This window comes from Lonchura striata, chromosome 18 (genome assembly GCF_046129695.1).
Source record: "Lonchura striata isolate bLonStr1 chromosome 18, bLonStr1.mat, whole genome shotgun sequence".
Lineage (NCBI taxonomy): Eukaryota > Metazoa > Chordata > Aves > Passeriformes > Estrildidae > Lonchura > Lonchura striata.
The window spans coordinates 12061065-12087933 of NC_134620.1; the positions used below are offsets into that span (position 1 = coordinate 12061065).

The 26869-nt window shown below is 37.7% G+C and overlaps 1 protein-coding gene across 1 annotated transcript in view; it reads right to left on the reverse strand.

Moving 5' to 3' along the window:
- Nucleotides 1-164: 164 nt before the first annotated feature.
- KNTC1 (kinetochore associated 1) overlaps nucleotides 165-26869 on the reverse strand; it is a 29769-nt gene continuing 3064 nt past the window's right edge. Inside the window, 56 exon segments of the mRNA XM_031506275.2 lie at nucleotides 165-212; nucleotides 446-536; nucleotides 1334-1479; nucleotides 1923-2012; nucleotides 2900-3029; nucleotides 3535-3598; nucleotides 3681-3735; nucleotides 4070-4126; nucleotides 4748-4843; nucleotides 5105-5240; nucleotides 5367-5485; nucleotides 6014-6092; nucleotides 6437-6486; nucleotides 6877-6986; nucleotides 7067-7277; nucleotides 8160-8233; nucleotides 8815-9031; nucleotides 9173-9231; nucleotides 9610-9781; nucleotides 9976-10065; nucleotides 10690-10900; nucleotides 11118-11227; nucleotides 11609-11725; nucleotides 12135-12263; nucleotides 12961-13065; nucleotides 13531-13694; nucleotides 14239-14295; nucleotides 14760-14901; nucleotides 15705-15802; nucleotides 15974-16146; nucleotides 16334-16626; nucleotides 16984-17051; nucleotides 17130-17199; nucleotides 17505-17624; nucleotides 18023-18157; nucleotides 18532-18637; nucleotides 18754-18857; nucleotides 19295-19393; nucleotides 19657-19800; nucleotides 20268-20384; nucleotides 20616-20717; nucleotides 20800-20856; nucleotides 21077-21220; nucleotides 21975-22086; nucleotides 22479-22540; nucleotides 22930-22995; nucleotides 23536-23625; nucleotides 23719-23844; nucleotides 24021-24096; nucleotides 24189-24254; nucleotides 24356-24399; nucleotides 24763-24861; nucleotides 25184-25238; nucleotides 25593-25705; nucleotides 25958-26010; nucleotides 26337-26430. Coding sequence (XP_031362135.2) covers nucleotides 165-212; nucleotides 446-536; nucleotides 1334-1479; nucleotides 1923-2012; nucleotides 2900-3029; nucleotides 3535-3598; nucleotides 3681-3735; nucleotides 4070-4126; nucleotides 4748-4843; nucleotides 5105-5240; nucleotides 5367-5485; nucleotides 6014-6092; nucleotides 6437-6486; nucleotides 6877-6986; nucleotides 7067-7277; nucleotides 8160-8233; nucleotides 8815-9031; nucleotides 9173-9231; nucleotides 9610-9781; nucleotides 9976-10065; nucleotides 10690-10900; nucleotides 11118-11227; nucleotides 11609-11725; nucleotides 12135-12263; nucleotides 12961-13065; nucleotides 13531-13694; nucleotides 14239-14295; nucleotides 14760-14901; nucleotides 15705-15802; nucleotides 15974-16146; nucleotides 16334-16626; nucleotides 16984-17051; nucleotides 17130-17199; nucleotides 17505-17624; nucleotides 18023-18157; nucleotides 18532-18637; nucleotides 18754-18857; nucleotides 19295-19393; nucleotides 19657-19800; nucleotides 20268-20384; nucleotides 20616-20717; nucleotides 20800-20856; nucleotides 21077-21220; nucleotides 21975-22086; nucleotides 22479-22540; nucleotides 22930-22995; nucleotides 23536-23625; nucleotides 23719-23844; nucleotides 24021-24096; nucleotides 24189-24254; nucleotides 24356-24399; nucleotides 24763-24861; nucleotides 25184-25238; nucleotides 25593-25705; nucleotides 25958-26010; nucleotides 26337-26430 — 6015 coding nt within the window.

The following is a 26869-nucleotide window of genomic DNA, read 5'->3' on the forward strand; positions in this document are numbered from 1 at the left end:
AGCCGAAGCAGCCTAGAACAGCTGGAAAAATGTGGAGAGGTTGTGGATGCTCTTGGAAAAAGCTTTGGGGTTTTTGTGCTCCTGAGCGGTACAAGAGTTGTGAATGCACAGCCCCCCCTCCTGCCAGGAGAGGGAAGAGGAACAAGAGGAAATCTCGAGCTAATTTATGGCACTTCCAGGACTCAGGACCCCTCTGATTCATTCAGGTACATCTGGAAGGTCAAAGAACAACATTAGTAGGGCTTAGGAAAATGGGATGTGATCCAGGACACAGACGTGGTTCAGGTAAAATGAATTATTTGAATTAATTAAGGGATATTTTGTTATATACAACACATGTTACAAAAGTGTATCAGCTAAAAAAATTTTTTGCAGGAAGTTGAGTGAAAGCCTTCAGAGAAAAAGGAGAAAATACTGCCTGAGGTACAGAGATGGTTTGTTTTACCTGCAGAAGATGAGATGCTGGGACATCTGCCAGAGCAGGGTTTCCACACTTCTTTTGATACTCTTGAATCAGGGCTGTTGCATCATCAAGGCTGTAAGTGGTAAAAGGTGATCAACCTTGTCAAATGAAGCTCTCTAAAAAGCCAGTAATTTAGACAACAGAAGTAGAAAACAAAGTATGATCCCACAGCTTTGAAGTCAGAGATGGCCCTGTAATTTCCTAGTAGAGAAGACAAACCTGGCTTTTTCCTTGGGGCTATAAAATCAATAATACAGGATTTAAATGTTTCTTGGTTCCTGCCCCAGTGTGAGTGTGGGATCAGTGGTAGCAGTGCCCTGCAATCCCCAGGGCTTGGGCTCTGAGTGTGCCCAGGTGTGAGAGGAGCCCAGGTGCTGTGAATCCCCAGGTGAGGGGGCCCAACCCAGCCCCCTCTGTGATTTAAGTGGAGCACAACAATGACTTTCAGTTCTTGTAAACTTTGTGGCAAAACCACTAATTCCCAAGTCTTCAGTACAGGCAGATAATTTATTTTTTTCTGAGTGTTTTTATTGCTGAAGCTGTGACTCTGTGATGCCCCTGAGCTGGATTCACCTAAAGGTAAGGTCAAGGTTTTGATTATTTCACTTTGGTTGCTTCTCTTTTAACTGAATTTGATCTGCTGCTAGTCCAGGCTTAATAATCTGTTACTTGGTCTTAAATGGCTCTAAAACTCTATCCTAGTGAGGTGAAATTTACTGCTTTATTAACCTAGCAATCCTTAAAAATCTTTGGAGACTAAGTATTAGAAAACTTCCATAACTTCAAACAAGGGAAAATTAAATAAAGCTGAGATTTAATTTTTGCAATTGCTATCAGTTACACTTGTTTTTTTACCATTTATTAACTTACCAGTTGTTTTTGGCAAAATAATTCACCAGCTCTTTTATTCTGTGGGTGTTTATCAGGTGTTGCTTTAACAGTGGATAATATTTGGTTTTCCAGAACTGATCATAGAGCTTCTCATTGATGATACTGTCCAAAATCAAAGATCTGATCTGTAGATTTAAGTTTTAATAATGAAAAGTGTTAATATTTTAGACAAAAGAGATTTTACTTTTGAATGGAAAGAGCTCATAGTTTTCATAATGGGTTCTATAAAGAAAAGGGTTTTTTTTTTACATTTTATTTAAGTGTTGTGAAATGGCAGATTTTATGAAAACTGATCCCAAAATCAGAGGGAAGTGACTTAAACTTACCCATAGGGAGGCAGCTCAAGGCAAGGCAAAAGTGCAGTTTACTAAACCCTTTTAGCCTCAAATATTTATTTAGAAAAAACAAGGTGGTTCTGCATTTTAAAAATATTCTACATTTTTTGAGCATTCAAAGTCAAGTAAGTCTGGACAAGATCAGAGGAGAGAGAAAAGAAGGTCCTGTGAACACTTACCTATCAAAAAAGCCTCCAAGTCAAACGGAAGTGAAGTAAATTTTATTTATTTACCTGGGAAGCAAATGCTACCAGTTCTCCAGTGTCTATGTGTTCATCCAATTGTTGCAGCACAGTTTCTTTCTTACAGGTTGATAACAAACCCTTGTGAAAATAAGTTACAAAACATTTTTATTCAGTGATTGATTAAAGCAGGAACACTCCTTTCAGAACAAATACTTGATTTATTCAGAAATCTTTTGAAATTCTAGGTGCAAACACAGAATTATCAAACGAGGATCTGTGTGCTTGGACTGAAAGTGTTGCTTTTAACTCTCTCAAATGGTGTTTTGTTGTAGCTGTCAGAGGATTTTTTGAGTCACTGCCAGCAAGGATGAGTGTCTTACACTTAAGCTGTGATTTGGGGCAACCTTTCTCAGAGGAGCTTTAATGACTGGAAATCTAAGAATTTCAGGTGCCTTTACTGGTCCCAGTTTGCTGGTGGCAAATATAGGAACAGCCTCTAATGCTTCATCTGGGAGAACAATGCAGAACAGAAATTAATGGAAACAAATGAGAAGAGCAGGGAAAATGTCAAGGTTCCTGGCTGGTGAGGACATGGCTTTAAGGCAGAAGGTTTCTATCAGAACTGGTGCATATCAAACATCTTCCTTGGAAGTCAGGAACTTTCAACTCAACACCCTTCCAAAGTAGGATTCAGTACTTGTCTTACAATCTGCTCTGGCTTGGGTTTTACTGTTTTGTTTGGTTTGGTTTTTTTTTTCCCATGTGCTTTATGGGTGGGATCTCATAAAACATCCTCAAGGCAATGTCAGATGACAAAGCTACTGGGGATGACTGAAGTTTTAAAAGAACAAGGAGGAAGTGTTCACATGATCCCCTTAGAAGCCTTTGAGGGTGGCAGCTGTTGAGCATTTATCAGCAGGGATGTGTTGAAGTTAACTGGAATTCACCTCTGACCTGCTCTAGTGAGCAGAACATACTTAAGAACATCTCCCTTGCAGAGACAGAACACAAAGCTTCTGATTTACCTGAATTTGCTGCTCTCTCTTCTCAGAGTGAGGAATGACCAAGAGGCAGCCCAGGGCAAAAGCTGGGAGGTCCAGCTGGGTGTATTGTTTAGCAATTCCAACAATATCCAGGTCAGCCAGGACAGGACACCTTCAGGAGATCAGGAGGGAAGTTCTCAGCTGTGATTTGTTTCACTGGATGTCTCAGTGCTGTCAGCAAAACTGCCCTGAGACTTGGAAGTCGGGTAGGATAACACATTTCTACCTCACATGAGTTCCAGAAATGGTCAAGTAAATTGAAGTTTCACTGAATACAAACCCCAAATCACACCTCCAGTTTCTCTTTCTAAGCAACCTGTTTTGAGGGCAATTGTTGGCCACCTGCCCAGAGCAGAGCTTTGGCACAAATGTGTCTGCACAGTAGTGTAGGATCCCCCTCCAGACAATCTTTAGAGTCCTTCCCAACCCGAACCTACTCTACTTCCAAACTAACTTTGGTTCAAGTTGGGCTCTCTGAGCTCTGGTGGGTCTTCTGAGCAAGTCAGAGCATTGTGGTGAGTGAAATAAGGAAACCACGTGCTTTTTGCACTGCAAAGGCAATGCAAATGTGGTTCATGCACAGGATGTTGAGGAGCAGGGCAGGGCCCTGAACTCACCTGAGCAGGAGCACAAAGCACTCCTGGCACTCCTGCAGCTGCCCAGGACTTGGTGGGCACGAGGCTGAGAAAGAAAGGAAGAGAACAAGGTGTAGTAAACCTACAACCAAGCTACTCCAGGAGCAGGACAGGGAGTACAGCCCTACCTGTGAGGAAGGGGGACAGCACCACGCTGCGCCAGGCTCGGCTGAAGCTGGGAATCTGGTGGCAACAAAGTTTATTTTCAAATTACAGCCAAAACCAGGTGTAACCATGTATTATAAACACACACATCCCAACCCACTGCCCCTGGAGGAAGCCTGTCAATATTCCTTTTTATTTATCCTGGAGGAATTATTCCCTAACATTGCTTTCTTTAGCTCAGAGTCCAAGATTAAGGAATATTCTGATTTATTTTGTCCAGTGTTCACTGATATATTGCACTGTCATAGAAATAATAGCCATTAAAAATAAACTTTTTATGGCTGACACACAAACACTCCAAATTCCTGTTAAGTGAAGAGAAACATGAGGAGCCAGACAGTTATTTGCTTACCTCCCATAATGAAGGAATCCCAGTAATTGCAATCAAAACTCTTCTTAGATACTGAATCTGGAAGAAAACAAAATTCAAGTCCTTTGGTATTTTTGAATATTTGGCAATAATCTACAGAATTCCATTTAGCTTGGTTTGTTTGCAGAATGCAAACTTGGAATTTCTCAAGGTTCCTGTGTTCCTTTGACACCTATGGAAATTTGCTTTGTAGTTTAGTAAATTAAATGGTTGATCAGGTACATGTTGCTTCCTTAGGCTGCAACAACTTTACATAATGTTTGACAGTCACAGGCAATTAGGATTCTGAATGGTAACAATCAGAATTTCCATCATCATACATTTTAGGGCTTGTGTATATATGTACACATATGGAAATACCTGTATGCACAGTTTGAATATATATGCACAAAATAATGTGCCTATTATGTTATAAATGGATAATAATATGAAGAAAATTTTCAATTTATTATTATAGGATTTATTCTGAAAGTATTTTTAAAAATCAAAATATAACAATTTAAGATCAAAATTCAAATTCCTCAAATCATCATCAGTTCAGTATTTAAGAGTAACCATGGTTTATAATTTCTGTATTTATCCTGTTCTTCACAAATCACTGGATAAACCCAGCCTTTTTCTCCCCTTGCTGCAGAATTCTATCCTTAAAAATTTCCTTACCATATTGAAGCCCAGGAGTTTCTGTAGGAGGCCATTCCAGAGCTGGGGATCGTAGACTTGGTATTCTAAACTCAGCTCTGTCACCAGTCTCACAGCCTGAGGAGGAGCAAGGACATGCTGCATTTTAGCAGAAATTCAAACCTTTCCAAGCCACTTCTAGAATTATTGCACACATGGGAGGAACAAAACCTAACCATCTAAAACTGGTATTTTATTTTCTAAGTATAGGAAGGGTAAAGCTTTTATCTGTCATTTCCAGAGTACGCTGGAGAAAAATGTTTAGAAAAGCCTGTGCTTTGCAGAGGTATAAATTCACACAGTGTGTAACAAAATTTACAAAGGATTTAAAAATCCTACCCTGGGTTCGTGACTGTGGTTCTTCCATAGCCCTTTAATCATGCCTTCCTTAGGGCTCTTGTGGAATGATTCATAAGTGTATGGAATATTCAAGATCTCAAACTCTGCCAGATAAAGGCAGCACTTCAGAAAATACCTGTGCAAATAAACCCCCCAAAGCAGGAGTTAAGTGATGTTTATGTTTTAATCCACGTATCCAAGCTCAGGATAACACTGAAAAGTGTCCTTCTGTTGTTTTAATATGTAAAAAAATTCCTCTTACTTGACTTTCTCAATGGGTTTCTTGAAGAGTGATTCCACAGTGCTGGTATCTGCCAGGTAGAGCAAACACCTGAAAGCTCTGGTCCTGTGAGCAAACGTCAGCTGGGTGTCACCAAAAGGCTGAGGGGGAAAACACAGTCCCAAAGTCACAACTACTGGCTGAACAACCAGGAAGCATCATCCCAGATATATAAAACCCTCTAGTTTTCTAGATTTCAGACTATTAATACAGGCAAGAAAAATATTTGTGATATATGGTAGCACAAATGTAATTAGGGGTGGAAAAACTCGAGGTTAAGGTTCTGATGAAACACTTTTACCACTCTGCTTTCATTCCATCCAAAGTGAGCCAGTCTTACACCAGCTTAAGGCACACTCTAGCAAATGTTTCATGAAGTTGTTTCGGGTAATATCAGCAATAGGTTTAGAAAACCAAGAGTTCAAGGGCTGCTCTTGAGAGTTAATAGCAAAATCCAGTGAAAATCAGTTTTAAGCAAAGGTTGGTGAAGGGAGGAAAACAGCTCATACAAATCACAAACCATCCAAAACACAGGTGCAAAGGCTAAAAGTTGGAGCTCTTGCAGTAAAGCAGACAGCATTTGATTTTAATAAGAGATAAAAAGCTAAAACAAGAATTTAGCAACTCACAGATGTGTCAGATGTTGTAATTGCAAAAAGCATTCTTGAACTGTAATCCATTGGGCGAGACTGAAGTAGGTAAATAGCCCTGCAAAAAATGGGTTTGTTTTTAATGCAGGTACAGCTACTGAAATACAACACATCAATTGTCATTTCAATGTGAATATTTCACTGTTAAAAAGAGAACAAGGATATGAAAAAGGAGGGGAAAAACTCCAAAAAGCTACTCTTAAAAACTTACAGATGTAAGTTATTGTCAATGGTGTTTTGTGGTATAAATATTGGATGATTCAAAAGTGATGTCAGCAGAAAGTAAAAATAAGAACAGTGAGCTCTGAATCACACACCCATTGTTAAGTTTCTTGAAAAAGCCATTTTTAACTGGCTAGTTAAAAATAATTCACCATATTACAGGTAAGAGAGCACACACACCTTCTAAGCTCTTCATCCTCCAGTACATCTCCAAAGACTTCTTGGGTTTTCTTTAAAAAGAAATGAAAATTTAGATGAATTTTCCACATTGTTTGGATAAATAGCTGGGTCATATCCCTGCTTAAAGCAGTGCTTGATGAGGCTGATGTATTTACAACTGCTTTACTCCCTCAGGCTGGCTGCACTAAAGGGAAGGTTTGAATCCACAAAGAGAGAAGGAAAATTTGAAATCTGGCATTTCAAATCCTTCTCACCACAGACACTAGGGTGCTATTTTAGGAAAGTACTGAAATCTTAAATACATTCATGAGTACTACAGGCAGTTTGTACAGAATAACCTTGGGGTTTTTGAACAAGTGGAGGAAAAAAAAGCCCATATTTGATATAATTATATTTAATATAATTTATATGATCAAACCCCAAATCAAGGGATGCCTTACCCCTGGGGGTGGTGTGCTTGGACACAGCCATTTGGCCAGCAGCTTGTCACAAATTTTGTTCATATCCAAGTTGTTAATCTCAGCAATCTCCTTAGCTGCCATGTGGATATCTACAGGAAGAGGTGCAGGCAATGTTATTTCCAAAGCAGAACCGGGGTTTTTAAAAGAGCTTCTCTTTGCTCAGACTCACCTGGATAATCTCTGCCAGCTGGATTTTGGAATCTCTGGTCTATGCTGTGGTGTTCATACAGTAAAACAATCAGATTTGCTGGTTTCCCAATGGATTTTAGATGTTCCCCAGTGTTCAAGTTACTTGTTATCAGGACATTTTCTGTTGCTGCTCTCTTATACTGCAAGTGTAAGTTCCTCTGGAGGACTTCTGCTTTCTCATGTGGCTCATCCTTTAGCAAAACACCAGAGTATTACATTAAAAAACCTCTTTTACTCAAAAGCACGAGAAAAACCATCTTTTTAGAGACTGGACAGCTCTTCAGAGGCATACCCACAGGCATTTTTCTGCAGAGAGGGTTACCACATTGCTCTAGCTGGGAAAGGTATTTTGAAAAAAATTGCAAAGCTATGATGTGAAAGACCCAAATAAAATATGTACAAGTAGGTAAAATTAAGAAATTTTAAGGTAAAAAGTAGAAGAAAAAGAGCTAAATATCAGAATTCATGGCTGCTCAAATTTCAGTTTAATTTTGGCATAATTCTCTCTGATCATGTGACTAAGTACAGAGAACTATTTAGAGTTCTTTGTGCCTCAACAGCTCCATAGGAAGTCTGAGATTTATAATCAAAGCTGAGGTTATTATTCACCTTTCCCTGTGAAAGGAAATCATGTGAAAACAAGCATGAGAATCAAGTCAAAGCAGATTCTCTTTATATATAACCCTGCAAACAGCTAAAGTCTTGGAACTGTAAGCAAAAATTAATAACGGCATTGATCCAAGCTGGATCAGATTCCACCTCGTTCTCCTGCAGCAAGAAAAATACACACAACAGGAGAAGGAACAAATTATTTTTCCCTAAAACTGCTCATTTTTTGTCCAAGCTCCAAGAACACTGAGCCTGATTTTTGCAGGGTGTTTTACAGGATAATGTTCCAGGACAAAAGGGATTCTTCTGGGGGTCACTTTCCCCAAAAGTATTTCCCATACCAGGGTAGGTTATGGTACAATTTACACACCACTGCCCAAAACACCAAAAATTAAAATATAAACATAAGCGTTTTGTAACTTTTGTAATAAGTTCACAACAATCTGGCAAGCAGTTTCCATTACCTTAGCTGTAGTACTCTTCAGCCACTTCTCAGCCAGATAAAGACAGAATTTCAGTGCCTGGATATGGTCAGGACCTTTTTAATTATTTAAAAAAAAGGAAGGGAAAGAAGTAAAGTTTTTAATAACCCTTCCTACACTATATATTATATCCATTTTATTTTGAAGAATTGAAAAAAATTAGAGATTATTTAAGATATTAGAAAAATTTTTGTGTCTAAAGAGTAAAAATATATTATCAGTTTGCATTCAAATAGCAGAGAAAGTGATTAAATTGGGCTGAAATATTGACTCTTGGTGGAAAACTTGTCTGAAGATGGTGTGAACATGGAGAAAGTTCTGGCATGACAACAGGGCTAGGTTGGATGAGACTTGGAGCTACCTGGTCTAGTGGAAGGTGTCCAGCTTTGGGCTGGAAGGACCTTAAAGCCTTTCTATGATTTTACAAAAAGAGGGGGAAAAGGATTTGATGGTGATGCTGTGATATCAAATGGATGTTTCCTAACTTGCTGTTCCAAACTGGATGCAGGAGCCAAATTAATTTTCATGCTCCAGCTTTGCTGGGTGTTACTCAGGATCAGGGAACAAATGTTTCCTCCCACCCTCGCTCTGCTTGTCCCAAGCCTCCCATTGCTTCCCCATCCCATTTGCAACTCACCTGTGGGGAATTCCTGGGCAATCTTGTGAGCCATGGCCACAGCCCACTCTGGATTGACTATGGCCAGCAGATAGGACTGAAGTGCCCTCACAGTTTTGATGGTTTCTTTGTTAACAATGGAGGTACAGCCACTGCTTCTCATTTCAAATATTTTTGGTTTCAGTTTTTTTTCAAAGACATGTCGAACTGCAGACATGTGGAAGGTATCCAGGGAAACCTGGAAAAATGGCAAAGTAGATGAAGAGTTGTCAGAGCTTCTACAGTGAGGCCAACATCATGCAAGAGAAAGATGGAAACTTCTTTTTTTGGGGTGTGGGGGGATAATATTTAAATCCATTTCTTCAAGCTGTTACTGTACCTTCATTAGTTTGGAAATCAACAGAAGGGTTGGGAAGGTTTCCTCACTGAGCTCTGCAGCTGAAAAGGAAAAGTTGCCTGTGAGTCTCACAATCCACTGGCAGCTTCCTCTGTGAAATGAGGCACTTTCAGTTTATTGGTGGATGGGGACCTCCATTGGGAGAGAAAGGATCTGATCCTAATTATCCCCACTGGGCTGGGAAGTGAGATATGTGGATAAATTTTAGAGGTGCTAGGAAAGAATCTGAGGATAAACCCTGCACTCTATTTATCATCTTAGCTCCTCTGGGCAGCAATTTGGGAGCACAAGAAGTGCTTTCAGAAGCAGTTGGGATGAAAACTGCATTAATGAAGAATTACAGTTCATATACAACATAAACCATGGCACTTTAAAGGTCAGAGATAGCAGAGAAAGGGAATTTGAGATCCTGAACTTACATACAATGTTCCAGAAACACTGGGTAGTTCTGAAGAACAGCAGGTGAAAGGGCAGCCTGGTGTGAGCAGCTGGAGACAAGGGAATCATCTGCTCCAAAACATATTGGTGTTCCAGGTCCACTGGTGGAGAAATCCTTGTGTAAGACTTCAGATGTTTGAGGAGGCTCAAAGCCTAGGGAAAAAAAAAAGAAATAAAGTATAAATTGCTGAGAAATTACTAGAAATCACTTTTTAAAGGCTATTTTCTGAGGGAAAGATGTGTACATGAAATAATTAATTTAATTTCAACAGTGCTGAATAGTTCCATCAATAAACAGACAAAGCAGAATTGAGGTGCCATTAGCAAGGTCACACAGCTGGACACACCTGGCTCAGCTGGATGCTGGTGTTCTTCTCATCAGCACTTTGGATCACTCTCAGGACAATATCCAGTGTTTCATAGTCATAAGGATCCAGCTATTCAAAATAATAATATTTTATAACATCTTACATGATTTGTCTTATAAAAAGATACAAGTGTGTTGCTTTTTTCCCCATTTTTAATACCAGTTACTGTTTCTTCAGTGTTATGTTGATATAAGCATCATGACATAATTCTTTAAAACACTTTCTTAAATCCTAAAAAAAGGCATCAGGATTTGGCAGAAAGACCAAACAAGTGCTGGAAACAAAACAAACCCCAAAAAACTCACCCCCACAAAAACACCAACCCTTTGAAATATAAAAACACCCCCAAAATATAATTTTTAATTCCCACCTATTTTTAATGTAGAACTTAGGAATTACTTTTTTGTTTGATTTTCTGGCTGGTCAGTTTTTAAGGAAAGTGGGGATGAAACACTCCTACCTCTCTTTTGAGAAAATTAAATATGTGGCTGTCATTTCTTTTGTAGAAAAGCAAAAAACTGAGTCTTAACATTTACAAGCTTTAAGAAAATTTGGAAAAAACACAACCTTTTTAGTTTCTGTGGAATTATTCCTCTGCCATTCAAGTGACATGCAGCAATTATTAGATGTAGATTCCAGAGATGTGGCTGTGTTGGTGGTTTTTTTTGTTTTATTTTATACATTTTTTTTTACCTTGTACAATATTCCACTAAGACTCATGACCAGGTCTTTGGTGCTGTTCAGCAGAGGGATTATTTTTAGTGTTCTAGCCAGTAATGTGGAATGAGGTTGCCTCTCACTGCTTTCTGCAGAGTCATCTTCAACATCGTTTGTGTTTGAATTCTGGAGCAGAAGGGTTTCAATGCAGAGCTGCAGTGCAGCATCACTGTCCAGTGCGAAAGTGCTAGGAGAGAAAAGAGCATGATTCTCTCTGGGAGCTTTGTCATCAAGGAGCTTCTTTCCTTTTAATTAAATTAATCCAAGGCAGGATGTATGCTGAATAGCAATTTTTAAAAAAGGAGGAGGGTTTGCATTTTCTCTTAAATAGGATTTATTTAAAGCAAAAGAGATTTCAGTGGCCATGGTTGTTTTTACAGCAATAGATTTCATGGAATCAGTACCTGCAGTAATTCAAGATGAGAGCTGTGTCCACTTCTGGGTTTTGTACCAGCAGTCTTATGAGTTCTTTCTTCCTTATTGGTGGCTGTCTAAACACAGTCTCAAAAGAAATCTGCAGATAAAAACACACTCATCTTCTCAGAGTCTTTTAGACAATATCAAGACTAATTCCTTATACAGTGAAGCTTTTACTTCTTTTAGTTTCAATCCAGACACTTTCAGAGCAGGAAAAAGCAGCGGATTTGCTGATTACCTCCTGAATCAAATAATACTTAAGAACTTAAATTTTCTTTTTCAACCCCCTCAATTATTGCATTTCCATTTCTGATATTTATGCAGACAAGCAGAATGAAAAATCAAAACCAAAACTCCAACTTTGCTTACATTTGAATGGGAAATCTCCCTAAAAACTCACACACATCCCAGGTTATACTGATATTATTAACTGATTAGTTATTAAAACCCTAAAATAAGTAAATAAATAAAAACTTACACCAAATTTACCAAGCTGGATGCCCCATTCTGCATCAATAACCAATTCCTGGAATTTTCTCTTTTCTTCTGCTTCACCATATTGGTCAGCAAGCTCTGCTCCCACCAGAGCTACTGCCTAGAAGGAAGGAGAAAGGAAGTGAATACAAGTCTAATAAATAATCTGAAAATTGGGAATGCTGAGATCTAAATCCTTAGAGGAACTTGAATTTACATTACTCTCCCTCCACATTTCTTTACTTCCCATCTTCCTTTATATTTTAATAGATGTATTCACTCATTCCATTCTTGAAAACTGCTACCAGAGAACAACTTATCCAAAATATACTGTATATATCAATTAAGATGGGACCTAAAGTAAATAATTTCAGGTTTTGGAATAAGTCATGATGAGGTTGAAAACCACATTAATATTGACAGCAACTTCCCACTGTGGCAAAGAGGCAGCTCCTCTCCCAGGGCCCTAAATGAAGGATCTCTTTAACATTGTCTGTTTGCTGAAGAAACTCAAGGCCTTGGGAATTTACCAAAACTTTTCTGTAATTCTGCCATGAGTTGTTTATGACCTCCCACAGCTTATTGAACATCTCTTCCTTGGACAAAACAGTGCAATAGCCCAGGGCCAGGTTCTGATCGATGACACGAGAGTTGAACACCTGTGGTTTGGGAGAAAAAAAAAAAAAAAGATAAACTTTAGGATTTATTTAATTTCTACAAGAGGTCTCTTTGTATCAGGTGCAACACAGGAAAAATACTCCAGAATTTAGATATGTATTGGATCCTTAAGTTAGGGAGGAAAAAGAATAAAAAGGCATTTCAGGATTTAAAATTTAACATCTGAATATCCTGAAGCCAGTCTGAAAGTGACTTCCCTTAGTCTACGCTGCCTTAGAAGATGGTAAACTGAAGGTTTAGCACAGAGCTTTTTAAAAACTCCACCCACCTAGGAAAACTACCAATCTAAAACAAATCCAGGATTTCAAATAACACAGAAAATACCTACAGCTCCTAAAGGCCATTACAGTCACTTGGAACCCTAAAGGACCCCACAAAGGTGAGGCTCCCACTGTCCAGTACCTTCCAAGCAGAGCAAACTGAGCAGGAACAAAGAGCCACAGTCCACAAAGGGCTCAAAGGCTCTTTGGAAAAGCTGCTCAGGGAGGTGGTTGAGACACCACTGCTGAAGGTGTTTAAAGATGTGGTGCTCAGTACATGCTTTAATGGTGGACTTGGCTTTAGTTTAAGGGCTGGGCTCCATGATCTTGAAGCTCTTTTCCAAATGAAACAATTCCATGTGGCTGTCAGGTAGAGCAGAAGAAAGTGGCTCCGTCACCCTTTCCAGGTGATTCTTACCTTGTGTAGTAAGTTCAGGACAGAAGTCTTGATTACTGAACTGCTCTTCTCCCTCATAGCCATGAGGAAGCTTCTGGTTTCAGTGAGTAGCAGATCGTTTTGTGGCTATTATGAAGAAAACAGCACCTAATTAAAAATAAATTCTAAATCTTCAACTTCTTGTCATTTACAGCATAGCAGGACGTACTATAGTGATTGTATTTTCAGATTTATTTAAGGCCTTATAAAGATTTCTTCCAGATAGAAAAAGGATTTCTGTTTTCCAAGTGCTTTTTAATTGAGGAATGTTTCTTGAATATTCTACTTATAACTTTTCCCATACTAAAACAACATGAAAAAACAGAGTAAGCCATTATTAACACTCATTCTAGTCTCTGCAGGAAGGCCAGGAATAAAAGCTCAGTTCTGAACAAAAGGGAGAGGACCATGAAAAACAGGGAAGAAACCACCAGCTCCTTTCACAAACTGACTCAATACCAGATCAAGTGGTGCTAATAAAAGGTCATGGTGAGAGCCTTTCCCCTGCCTCCCAAATCCTTAGAAAACTACTCTAAATTTGCCAAAAGTCACCTTTTCACTTGGGGATAGTGCCATGGTGTTTGAAATGCCGTGCTGGAGGCAGGAGCCAAAGGCACACACTGTGAGCTGCAGGGCCAGCTGGAACTGGCTGCACTCCAGCAGGTTCTGCACTGCTGCAGAGAAGGGAGATCCAACAGGCAGCAGGAAGTTGTGTCCTGTGAAATATTTCAAAAACAACCCCAGAAAGTTATTATAAAGCGTATTGTTCTTGGAGTTCATATCAGAGCAGTTTCTCTTTTTCTTCATAAGAGTTATGACTCAGGATTTGCCTTAGTTCCTTTTAAAATCTAAAATTCTCGGGGCTTTTAATACAGATTCCCATTTTAGTCCAAAAGTCACAAGGTTTTGGCCAGAAGTTGTGTTCTTGGACAGGTCCTTGATGATCTTTAATCACAGTGCTAGAACTGGACTGAAGTACAGGTTTTGAGATGGTCAAAATTCCCATGGTGGAATAATGGGAATTACCACCCAAACTGGTGACTTCTGTGTTGAACCAAACCACGCCCTAAAATATGGCTTTAAGTGGAACATTTTGGCACCTGTAAAACCCCCTATGAGTCAGTTATGCTTGTGTAGGGTGAATTTAAACCTCATGTTTTCCAGTGGTCTGTTTAGACTTTCATTGTGGTGGATCTGCCCTCATACTCCTGGAGTTGGGTGATTTTTAAGGCTCTTTCCCACCCAAGCAGGGTGTGATACCTTCCATGAATGTTCTGTGTGCCAGGCTTTGAGACTCCAGGGGGTACAGCTTGTCCTCTGAAAGACAGAAAATGCTCATCAGCAGCATGCCAGGAACTTGGCAACACCAGCAAGTCTGGGAGAACCCTAAAAATACCACAGGTCAGGACATAAAATAGAGACACATGAACAAGAGCCATTTGCTGCTGGTTTTAACTGTGCCTGCTCAGAATTTATTTTCTAGGAGGAAATATCTTTCAGACTCACAAAGGAATCCAACAGTTTTTAGTAACTCCTTTGTATGTAAATCCCTTGGATAAGACAGTCAACATTAAACTCTTCATGGGTGGAAATAAGAACCAAACCCAAAGTCATCTTTCCATTCTATACCCCTGGATGGGTATTTCTACCATGAGTTTGTCTAACTGAGATTTATGAGGTGATCATTTCCACACATGAGCTAAATTATTTATATTTCTAGATAAAAATCAGTAAGAAACATAGATTTTCTATTGTCTCAATGTTGAGGAGAACAAGCTTACCACAAACAGGCAGAACAGCAGAAGCAAGCTCATATGCAACTGGAAGAGATGTCTGAGGATCAAGGACTATCCCATCTTCTTTAAAGAAATCATCATAAGTCCACTCCTTGTAAGGATCTTTATCTCCTCCAGAAGATGTTGTCTAAGTAAGAATATTGTTAGAAGTACACACAATGAAAGGCAGAGTTGATGAGTCCACTAACAGGTTTCTGTTTTGGAATACAGGAATAGAACATGATGTTCTATTTGAAAGTAGCAATTCTGTTAAATGGCCACTGGCAATAAATCCATTTCCTACCTAGAATGGCCACATTTGTCCTTCGTATTGCAGTTGTTTAGTTGTACAGCCAAAATGTACTCTTAGTCAATTTAATAGAGGCTTTCATAAACATTCTTGGCCAAATATTATAAGCAAACATTTTGCAAATGGACCATTTTCTAGAAAAATAGTATTTTGTGGATAAACAAGCCCAGCCACTCTGCTCTACTCCACTCCAGCTGTAAGAGCCCATTCATTTCAAGTAGCCTAAAGCACTGCTTGACCTAAACAGAAAACAAAGCTTCTATTCAAGAACTTGATAATCTTAAAGTTTTACAGAACTTTTGGGGAAGCTTTCACATAGTACATTCATTTAAAAACCAAACCCTCCCTGCCATACTTTCAAGCTAGCTCTCTGCCAGTCCTGGCAGAAGCTGTTTAATAAAATCACTGTTTTCAGCAGGATTTATTTTACTGAAATGTAAGTGGAGAATGCTGCTTGTGCTTGTCCCACAGCTGGCGCTGCTTTTAGGACTCAAATCAGTTCATTCTTTAAGCTGAAGAACACACAAACTCTAGGAAGTTTTTATTTGAGGATTTTTTTGGTTGTTGTTGGCCTTTTGATTAAAGAGTGCTGGAGAAATGAGAAGGAAAAGAATATATAGAGTGAACAGCACAGAAAATACCTCTGCTGTAAATTCATAGTTGTCCATCTGGCACTGTCCATTAATTTCCTTGGCAAGTGAAGTGTATTTACACAGTTCCAGACAATCCAACACTAAATCTGTAAAAATATTGGGATCATTAGCAGAAATGGAAGGTTCATCTGTCCACTTAAAAGGAAACAATATTGTAGGACCTATTTTCACAGATGCAGATCTAGAAATTCACTTGGTTCTCAGGTTGGAAAGCTGGGCTCCCAGCATGAACCCAGGTAAATGGGAACAGGAATTACCTGGACTGCACAGTGTGGCTGCTTGGCCAGCCAGCTCATGGATCACTGTTGGAAGATCCATCCCATCAGGAATGATCATTGGAACATCAGCTCCCAGCATATGGCAAAGCCTTTGACACACTGCAAACAGCAGCTTCCCTGTATTTTCATTCCAGCTATTTTCATAGAATGCCCTATTAAGAAAGAAAAGGATGTTAGGAATAAAAAGCCAGTAATTCTTAGGGCTTTACTTAATTCTGTTCTAATTATTAAAGTAAAAAAAAAACCTTTTCCTTTGCTCTACATAATTCAAAAAAGTGGCAGAAATAGTTCAAAAAAGCCCATTAAAAGTGATAATCTTGAAAAGCTCTGCAGTTTTACCTGCATATATTTACAGCCACTTCCACTTTTCCATCATCCAGGGCTCTCAAGGCCAGTTTTTCTCCCAGTTCATGCTCTGAAACTTGCAGGAGCAAAGCCAGTCTGTACAACCTGGATTCAGTGAGCGGGGTTTTGGGCTTGCCACCTTCTGAATTACAATTCACTGCTTGCACATGTCTAGACTTGGATGCAGATCTGACACGTTCATAAGAGCTTATGTGACCCTCAAGAAGTGCAGATATCAGTGAAGGGTTCCTGTATTCTTCACCTGAGAGAAAGATACCAAAATACTCCTGCAACAAAAAAAGTTAATTATATATTTGTATCCATATGACTTCCTTTAAATTGCTTTTTTTACCTACTGTCCGGAGATCTAAAAAAATTTGTACAGCACTCTGTCATGAACTCTTTGAAGTATTAGCAATTGTATCTAATTTTTGGTTTAAATAGACAACTGAGTTCTAACTGGGAACTTCCCCAGACTAGATTAAATTGGTAGATTAACCTTAGAATCAATTTGAAGTCAATAATAAAAACAACATTTGCATGCAGGTCATAAATACAATTAATTTTTAGTATGATCAATGTGATAAGAACAATTGGAGTAACTCCAGTAAATCAAAAAGGGATTTAAAACAATAAATACCCACCTGCAGACTAGCAAGTGTATCAAACAACTTTAGGTTTTCTTCACGTTCATATTTTTTCACAGAATTGTCTGTTGGAGGAGAAAAACAATTACATTTTGATTCCATTTACACAAGGAAGATCTAAGATGTTGAAATTGTACCTTTACCTTTTTGAATGCTGAGCCAGGATTTAAGGACTTCCACCAGTGTCTTAGTCATAAACATTCGTAGTTTTTGCTGCAGGAAAAGAAGAGGTTTTTATTTTTTTGTTAAAATGTTGCCAGAATAGACTTGGGCTTCACCTCTTAAAGTACAATGCAACGTTCCACAAACTTCTTAAGCAATAAATACCAAATCTAAGGCACAGCCTGTTGAAAAGCAAAGGAACAGAAAGTTACTGTACATATTAATCCTTTATAGAAGCAGTAAATATTTTATAGGTGTTTATGCCACAGTCTGTCAGCTCTCTCAGGAAAAATCCAACCCTCTCCCTTTTCAGAATAAGTTGTGTGCACACTTTGTGGTGTGAAAAATCTTGGTACCTCTTCAAGATCATCTGCTTTGTTCTTTAACACCAGTCTTCCCCACAGAGTCAATCTCTCCACAATTTCCTCAGTCTTAGCAAGAGGCAGAGATTTTAGCAAAGTCAGAGATTCTTCTCCCTGAAAGGAGAAAAAGAAACAAACAAAATTAGAACAGAAATAATTAAAAGGAAAGGGCATTTGCTTTTGGAGAAGCTGAGTTACGTGTACATTCTTGTTCTGATGCAATGGCTGCACAATGGTCGTGAGGGTAAATAACAATGCATGAAAATGTGTAGAGACTTCAATTCCAAACTCATCTGGTGTATTGCAGGTCACAACTTTCACCCTATTCTGCCACAAAAGAAGGATAAAACTCTGACAAATAACTAATTTTCAATGCTAAACATTCCTGCTAAGGCAGTTAGGTGTCATTAATAGTTTGAATTAAAAATACTTATGCAAACTGCTTATAAGACTTCAGCAATTTGTCCCTGTTTTATCAAGAGGCTTCAGTGTCTTTAAATTCCAGTCCCTACCCTTCCTTTGTTAATCAGGTCCATCATCCTCAGGAAATAGACTTCTCCAGTGGGCAGCATGTAGGCTTCCACAATTTTCAAGGCATCCTCCAAGCAAGTAGGGGTGTCTTGTTTGAGAATGTATCTGGCAAGCCTCTGTAAGAAGAGAAATGGACTTTAGTTTGTTGATGTAAAGGATAACAAAGGAATTAGTCTATACACACTACTTTACCAATGGAATTGTTTAGTTTGTATCAAGCAAGTTACCTGGAAGCTTAAAACTTTTATCTAGAGAAAAGCTGACTGAAGTGTAACTGGGAGAAAACAGGGCTTGGGGACTGAATTAGCCTGGGAACTCTGAAAATTTGTCTGGTTCCTCAGGATATTTATGAACTTTTCCAGAAATATTCATGTCTTCTAATGAAGGGGAGATGTTAAAAAAAAACAATTCAAATGGTAAAAAAAAAAAAAAAATCACCAAGTGCTGTTCACTGTGACCTTTAGAGAAATCTAAACTCTTGGTAACTTACCATTATCATCTGCTTGTCCTTTAAAAGATTGGTATCTCTTATCCCATAGGCTCTCAAAAGCTTCTTCATCTCCATCAGTCTGTAACTTTCCTGCAGTAACTTCACTCTGGGGACAAATTCAACCATCATTAATTCCTTTGCTATTGCCAGCTATGGGATTTAATCATCACATCAGACACACAGTATTTCCCCAGCCAAAGGTAGCCTGTGGATGCTGCTTACTTGACATGATTCATTTCCAGGTGCTGTTTGACCAGCTGCTCCACTGCTGCACTCCATGGCACCACAGCTCCATGCATTATCTGCAGGACTGCATCAAATTTCAGCTGCAAGAGGGACACAAACAGCTCACTTTTCAAAATAAGCTTCAAATAGCCCCTTGAAGTACTGTTCATGTGTGACTGATCCCTTAGGGAAGTATTTTATTTCCTTGCCCAATCTTCACTTGCATAAAGAGCATTTATTGTCATCATATGATGTGTCAAGTTCAATTAGAATATGCTTGCAGTCATTTATGACACTGTGGCTCTATACATATTAAAATTGGTGAGTTTTCCATGTGATGACATCACAACTACTAATTATGTCCTCAAAAAGTATCACAGGGGAGATGATAAAATAGAATAAGAAGATAACATAATAACATACTATTTTCTCCTCATGGCACTCATTAAAAATGTACTCAGAGCATTATGTGAAAATCACGTTTTGCTCTGAACTGACGTGGTGAAGTCACTTGATGGCTTTCATGAAACATACTTACATCAGTGCCAGAGATGCAGCCAATGACAGCCACTGCCTTGGCCTCCCAGGCAGTTTCAAACACTGAAATCGATCGTGTCCGACAGCGCTCCAGCAAATCCTGTTTGGATAAAAGTGGTCAGAACACTTGAAATCAGAAAAGATAGGAGTAACTTATAATATGAACAAAAGTGTCAAGTTTTCTGGGCATTAAGGGATAGTTTCATAACTGAAAGAGTAACTATCATTAACTTCATTGTCAGGAATAGGATTAATATAAAAGCTGGGCCTAAAATTCAGTTTTAAATTCAAATGTTCATCAGACTTGGTTTCTGCTTCCTGATGTTGAAATAGGTTTCTTCAAAAGGAAGAAAATATGGATACCTTGACATACTGTAGAAGAAGCTCATCTTTTTGTAGGTTGTGTTCACACAAGTAGGGTTTTATAAATTTCTCCAAAATTGATGGGACAAGCTCTGGTGCCAAAATTTTATCAAGCATGCGAAACACAATAGTGGTTGCATTTTCCTGGGCAGCAAGTGGGAAAAGGCCATGTTAGAATATCACACATATCAGTGCAAGGCCATTAACATCCCCGATCCATAATCCAACATCCAGAGGCCACTGAAATCAACTGAAAGATTTCCAGAGCAAGAAACCCTATTTAATTCAAATAAACCCTTTTATTTACAAAGCTTTTCTTGTTCAGTTGTACTTTCAATTTCTCTGTAGCCAATCCTTCTTTCCACAGCAGATGATCTGTAATAACCTGCAAACCAGAGTTTGAGCCACAGCTTCTCACAGTGTCTTAGGCTATATTTATAACCTCAGCTGAAAGAAAATTTGTAATACAACTTCTCAAATAGTCTTACTAGCTTATGAATGGAAATATAACCAACATCCATCAGGATTTTTTGTCTGACTTTAAATTTCATGCTATAATAATCTTCTTTTCAGAACCTGAAAAGCACTTTTTCAAGTGTCTGCAGTGTTACCTTTTCAAAATCACAGAATGCCAGTCTGCAGTTGTATTTTCTGTACAGATTTCTCAATTCTTGTAAATCATTTACCAGCTTCTTTAACCTCTGTATCTCTTCACAGTCACCACATCTCTGAAAGTGTGTTGAGAAGTGAAATGTTAGGAGATGAGACCATTAAGAGGCTGTAATCTATTTTTTTTATATCTTTAAACACAAGAAAATTGGAATTATTTCCTTTCATGGTATTAAGTCAATCTCCACTAGACTCACCAGTGACATAATTACCTTCCACTCCAGCTCTAGCACACAACATCTGTTTGAAGTTTCTTAGTAGCTAATTTTTGTGTTTGTTACATTTCTTACCAAAGAAGTCCACTTGCCAAAAGCTGTCACTCCCAGTTCACCTTGATTTTTACTTGTAAAAAAAATCTCTGCCACTTGGAGTCCATTTTCAGGCCAGTTTGCCTGTACAAAATAGTTGATGTTAGCAAACCATATTATACATCTAGAAATATAAGATATGCCAAGTTTCTGCAGTGTGATTTACCTTGTCAGTTAACTCAAGGTTTCGAGCAGCTTGTTCCAGCCATTTTGCTAATATTTTCTGGAAAAAAATATATTTATGAGTTATGTTATCTATCAAAGCAAAATTTGCCATTAGAAACTTCTTCCAAAAGAAATAATTTCAAATATAAATGCTAGGGAAAAGAATCCATTTCAAAGACAGAGGAACAAATTCCTGACATTCAGAAGTCTGGAGGCTTGACAGTAAAATCATCTTAGTCTGACAAAATTACAATTTGCAGTTCTTAAGTCAGTCTCACCTGTCCATCTGGCACAACCCTTCTTGAGAAGGGGATCACAAAATTTTTAAGCCACGCACAAAGTTCCTCCAAAGGAGCAGTGAAATGGATGGCATTGAGCAAATCCTTCAGCATTTTCTCATCAAAGCCGCTTTCAAAATCAGCCTAAAATATTAGACCAGAACAATTACAGATCCATGGAGTATATGTTCATGTGATATTCTGTAAAGCTGTTTCAGTAATAAGAAGAGCCAGTAAATTTCACGAAGAGAAAATCTCAATAGTCATAGACAGAAATTAAAGAAGTTTCTGTTCAGTAAAACTAGAGTTCAGTAAAGCTCTGTTCAGTAAAACTAGAGTGTGGTCTTCTTAAAAAAAGACCCAATTTAAGGAATTTCTTTACCAATCACACTGTTCTATTACTTTCACACTCACTCTATAGTTCTGTCTTATTGAGAAAACAGACATGGAACTGAAAGTCTTGCACTAAAAAATAAAATAACAGCACACACACACACACACACACACACTATCTTAAATGTGTCATTCAGAGTAAGGAGTCTGCGTGATTATTTTTAAAGGATTTTAACGTAGGCAGCAAACATCCACTTAATTCCAAGAGCTGTGACTGCAAGAAAGTGAGTGGAAGATTACAAGCACTGCAGAATAAATCAAACTGCCATGACTTAGAAATATGAATTCTGACATCAGAAATACCAGTTTATTCCCAAATCAATAAGAAGTTCAGCCTCCTAAGCATCCAAGTGAACAGGTAATCATTGTGGTAATTGATGAGATGTTGCCATGGACCTTTGCTTCTCTGAGGAGCTGTTTTGTAACAGCCTCTGTGAAATTAAGCTGGAAAATTGAAGAGATTTAACCCCTTCCATAAATCCCAGAGATGTCTGTGCCACCTCACCTGATGCCTAAGCCAGAGGTATTGAGCACAAGCCAAATTTCCTTCTTCCAGCTGAAAAACAATAATCTTGAACACATCCTCATTATTCAGGAATTCTGTCCAAGCAATGCCACTAAAAGTGAGGGGGAAGAGAAGCTTTGTTAAATGTCATTAACAAAGAAATTGGGGGGAGAACTTCAAAACCTTTCTACCTAGTGCTGGATGTTGGAAGAAACAACAGGAGTGGTACTTGTGTTTGTAAAAATCACAATCCCTCCTACAGATATTGAACAAAAAAAACCCAACTATTTAAGTGGATGTGCAACAGATAATTTATGTTTTCAATACAAGATGACTCAACTTCTCTGCATTCTCCCTTCTCCACATCACAGAATGGGAAACTTCAGGCAAAGAAGGAAGAGCTTGAAGTTTAATGAATTCATATTAAAATCCTAAAATAATCTTAATTTCAGTGGTACAGGCTTAACAATCACAATTTATTTTAAATCTTAAACACAAACAAACCTGAATTTCTCTAGTCCAAAAGCTTCACAGAATGTTGTAAGCCTTGCCTGAGCTCTCAACACCTGAATGCAGATGAGATTTAAGGTTAATATCTGGCTGAACATATTATTGCATTACATGATTAAAGCATTGATTCTCTTTGAAGGCAGATGAGGCCAGTTTACAACAGGACTAAACAAAAAAAAAAAAAAGAAACTCCAAAAAGTACTTTAAGGAAGGTTCTGCCTTCAACTTATGGAGCATCTGAAACTGAATCTTTCTATGACTGAAGGAATGGCTTATTTCTGAATCTGTAATTACTGTGATTCTCTTTCATACTATTAAATTTAATTTTGTTTAGATTTTTTAAAATTCAGCAGTATTTTACAGTTATAATTTGAATTTACAGTTTGTAAAACTCTACATTACAATTGTTTATATGATACTGCAGATCCAAGAAATTTGTCCTCACCTCAGCTATGGATACTGGAGCCTCATCAGATGGTGGAGCATTGGTTCTATTGTCCTTTTTCAAGATCTGAAAAAGGTACATGAAAGGGTTTGGCTGACAACTCAGAACATGCAGACAGGACTGTGAGTGCAGTAAAGACATGATCAAGAAGTCAGGACTTTTGTAAATTGAGATTTTACAATGTTAGATTGGATCTAACCTGATCCAATCTAATCAGGTTGGATTTCTGCATGGATGGAGGATCAGACAGATCCTTTCTGGTTCTGTTTGATAAGACTAAAATAAAGAAAACAAAAAAAGGTGACCTAATTTGAGTTTAGTTTGAAAATTAATATTTAAAAGGTACTTTAAAAAACTGCTACTCAAAACTAAACCCTGCTTTGTGATACAAAATAAAACTGTGAACTCATTCTTGCCCTTGAGCAATACCAACAAGAAGATGGGATCAAGACTTGCTGCTTCTTCATGTCTGGTTACATAGGATTTATAATGCCATTACTTTTGCCTTTGGAATGACTGTAACTGGTTTGTGCCCCTCTCAAGTTGTACAGAAGGGTGGAATAGAAGTTGAAGAGTAGAAGAAATAGAAACAAATAAACCCCTTACTCTGACTTTAGCATAATTCAGCATTTCTCGTGTGGTTTCATACAGTGGCCATGGAGCATTGATGCAGTAATTCACAACAAACTGGTTGTCCTGTTTGCATAAGGAAACAACCGATATTAATTCCAAGATCCTTTATAATTTGAATTGCTTTAGTAGGGAGAGAGGGTAGAACTAAAAACAAACCTGTATTTTTTGCAAATTTTCTTTGGCTTCATTGCCAAGAGCCAGCAAGTCTTCCTGGCCATAACTCCCAAGAGAAGCTGAAGCCATTTTCTCTAAAATAGTGTTTGCTTTTACTTTGTATACAAGCTGTTTAAAAAAATAATACAAGTATGGTGAGTTGTTTTATAAGGTAACATTCCACTGCCTTGGTAATATCTGTAATAATTTTAATACTTTCTATTTGACTATAGGGCAAGAATCTTAACATAGTTTCAGTTATACTCTTTAATCTCTAATGTGTTTATCATGAATGAACAACTCACCTCAACATCCAGTCCAAACTGAATAGCAAAACTCTCTGCTTCAGTGAATTTGTGTTTGTGCAGTAAACGACTTAGTCTGGAGATGAAATAAAATAAACCAATTAAATGTAAGTCCAGATACTTAAAAAAATATATAATACAATGTGTTTTTTTCACAGAAACAAGTACCTATTTTCTGGCAGGGCTTCAGTTAAACTTCTCATCACAACTATAGAAACTGGGTCTTCAGAGGGCCTGAGGATGAGAGGGAATTATATGAATTTATCAACTCTGTGTGCAAGTAACCTGCCATTTTTATATAATAATGAGCTAGTAAAAACAAAATGTTATCTTACATCTGATGCTTTTCATGAATTCCTTCCAAAAAGTATATTGTATCCTGTAGAATGCAATGACAGAAACCATCACATGAAATGAATTTAATTCCAAATAAATCCAGAGCATTTCTCTATGCTAGGAGAACTTAAAAAATTTCCCTTAGTTTTTAGCTGTAACAAAAGCAGGAATGACTAGCAGTGCTATTAAACAGTGCAAGAGACCTCAGACTAAATTTAAATAGTTCAGTTTGCTTCATAATAGGATATTTTTCTCCTCTGGGGACATCACTTAATTTTTTTTTGTATGGTTCCTGCACAGTTTCTAGCAGAAATTGGTTCTAACCTGAGTAACACAGTACCCTCTTTAATATTTACACATATTAAGACAACTATATTTCTTCAAATAAAAAAAAATCAAAACGTACAGTGCAAATCACACTTTGAACAAGGGAAGACACAGGAGACACTTCCAGAGAATAGAGCTGTTGCATAGTGGGCAATGCAAAAACCATTAGGCTTCTCATCTATTAAAAAAAAAATAAGGGAGAAAACAAATAAAGAAATCAGAATTATTTTTTTTTTTTTCTTTTACACTAGTGAGTGATATTTGCAGAATCATTTCTGAATTCTCATGGAATTAGAGGGCAGTATTTGTAGGACTTTTTATGGAATGCAGATTTCCAGTTTGAGGAAGTTTAATGAAGCTTCAAACGTTGCCTCCCTCTCTGTCTCTCCTCAGAATTCTCTGTGCCTCAAATATTTTGCCACCTCCACCCCTCTCCCCCCATTTTCCTATGAGAAAATGCATAATAATTAAGGAGCAGAACACAGAAAAGGAGATTATACCTGCTTGTCATCTGGCATTGTCATGACAATCAGTTTCACATTGGCAAGCCCTTGCCTAATGAATGAGAAAGAGAAAAAAGAAAGCAAAATTTGCTGTATGAATCTTAGGTTAAAACTGTGAAATATTTGGGCCTCTGTGTTTTAGAAAATTTTTCATTCCATGACAAAAAAAAGCATTTAAAAATCCCTTTATATTTTAACTTTAGAACACTAGTTCTAAACACTTTAGAACAGTAGTTGCATTTTTTCACACATTCTGTTTAATCTTAATTTTTAAGAAAAGTAATTTCTGACAAGGACATGATGTTTTGCACCAGCATCTGGGCCAAAATAATGAGATATTTCATAGAAATCACAGCACCAGACAGCTTTTCACTTCTCAGGATTGGTGCTGTAACATTTCACTTACCACGTGACTTGAGAGGAATCTGATTCAGTAGTGAGAAGAAATTCTTCAATATGTATCAAAGGCCAATCCCAAATTAGAGTGAGAGAATAAATATCCCATGTGCTTAAGATGTTCTAGATTAAAAAAAACAAACAGATATGAGTTCATATATTCTTCATAGAAGACAGTTTTTGAGCAAAATATTACATTTTGTGGCTTAAATAATGAATAGGAGTAGAATTTAAAAAAAAACAGCACAGAAAGATCAAGATGTTCTTGATATAAGCACCTTCATTTTACAGAAACTTCACTTTAAACCTTAAAAATATGTTTATAAGCCGGTTCAAGAACATAGTAAAGTGAAGATCAAATCAAATCATCCATACCTCTGTATCCAAAACAAACAGCTGATTGTCAAGGACTTGAAGTTTTGCAGCACCTAAAAAATATTAATACTCACATAAATTCATTATTTTTCTTGAGATATGTAAAAACATATTCAAATACACAACCAAGTATTGGCAACCTCATGGTTTAACTGCATGGAACTTCCTAGGACTGTGCAAAGCTTAGCTTAAAGTGAATTGTGATTTATGTAACTAAGTTAAACTGCAATTTTGAAGCCAAAATTTGGCTGTACCTTTACAAACATGTTCAGTTTGGTACATGTGAATTTATTAAGAACAATGAAATAACTGAAAATTAGTACATTCTGCAATTAAATATGAAATCTGCACTTGTCTATAAAGAGATAAACTTCTTTACCTTGGATCAGACTTGAATCAGCAAAACTTTGAGCAGACACCAGGGCACTGGTGGGGTCCACCTCCCATTTGGAGAGCACGTAATCCCCTTTACCCTGTGAGGAGAGGCAAAGCAAAATGGGGTTAGACAGGAGATATTTGACCACTGACATGTCTGTTTCTACCATTGATCTTAAACTTGGAAATCTGCAAACCTAAATTTAACTTTATTCCTCTACTGATGTTCAGAAAAATACAATGATTTCTTGATTTTTAATTTAATCTTTTCCCTTTCTCCTTTCAAGACCCGCCTTTGTTACAGTGATTGTTACACTCAGCAGTTTTTGGCTCTTTGAAAAACAGTATTTCAAAATACCCACTTTTCATTCTCACAGAACTTAAAAGCTGAATGAAATTACTCTGTGCCTACTGAGGAAAATTCCACTGAATTCAACAGGCTTCAAAAAATAAACTCAGAGAACCTGTTTGCAGTCCCAAATTACATTTCAAAGTCTATATTTCAATTTCTTTATTAGTTGCTGTACTTATTAATTC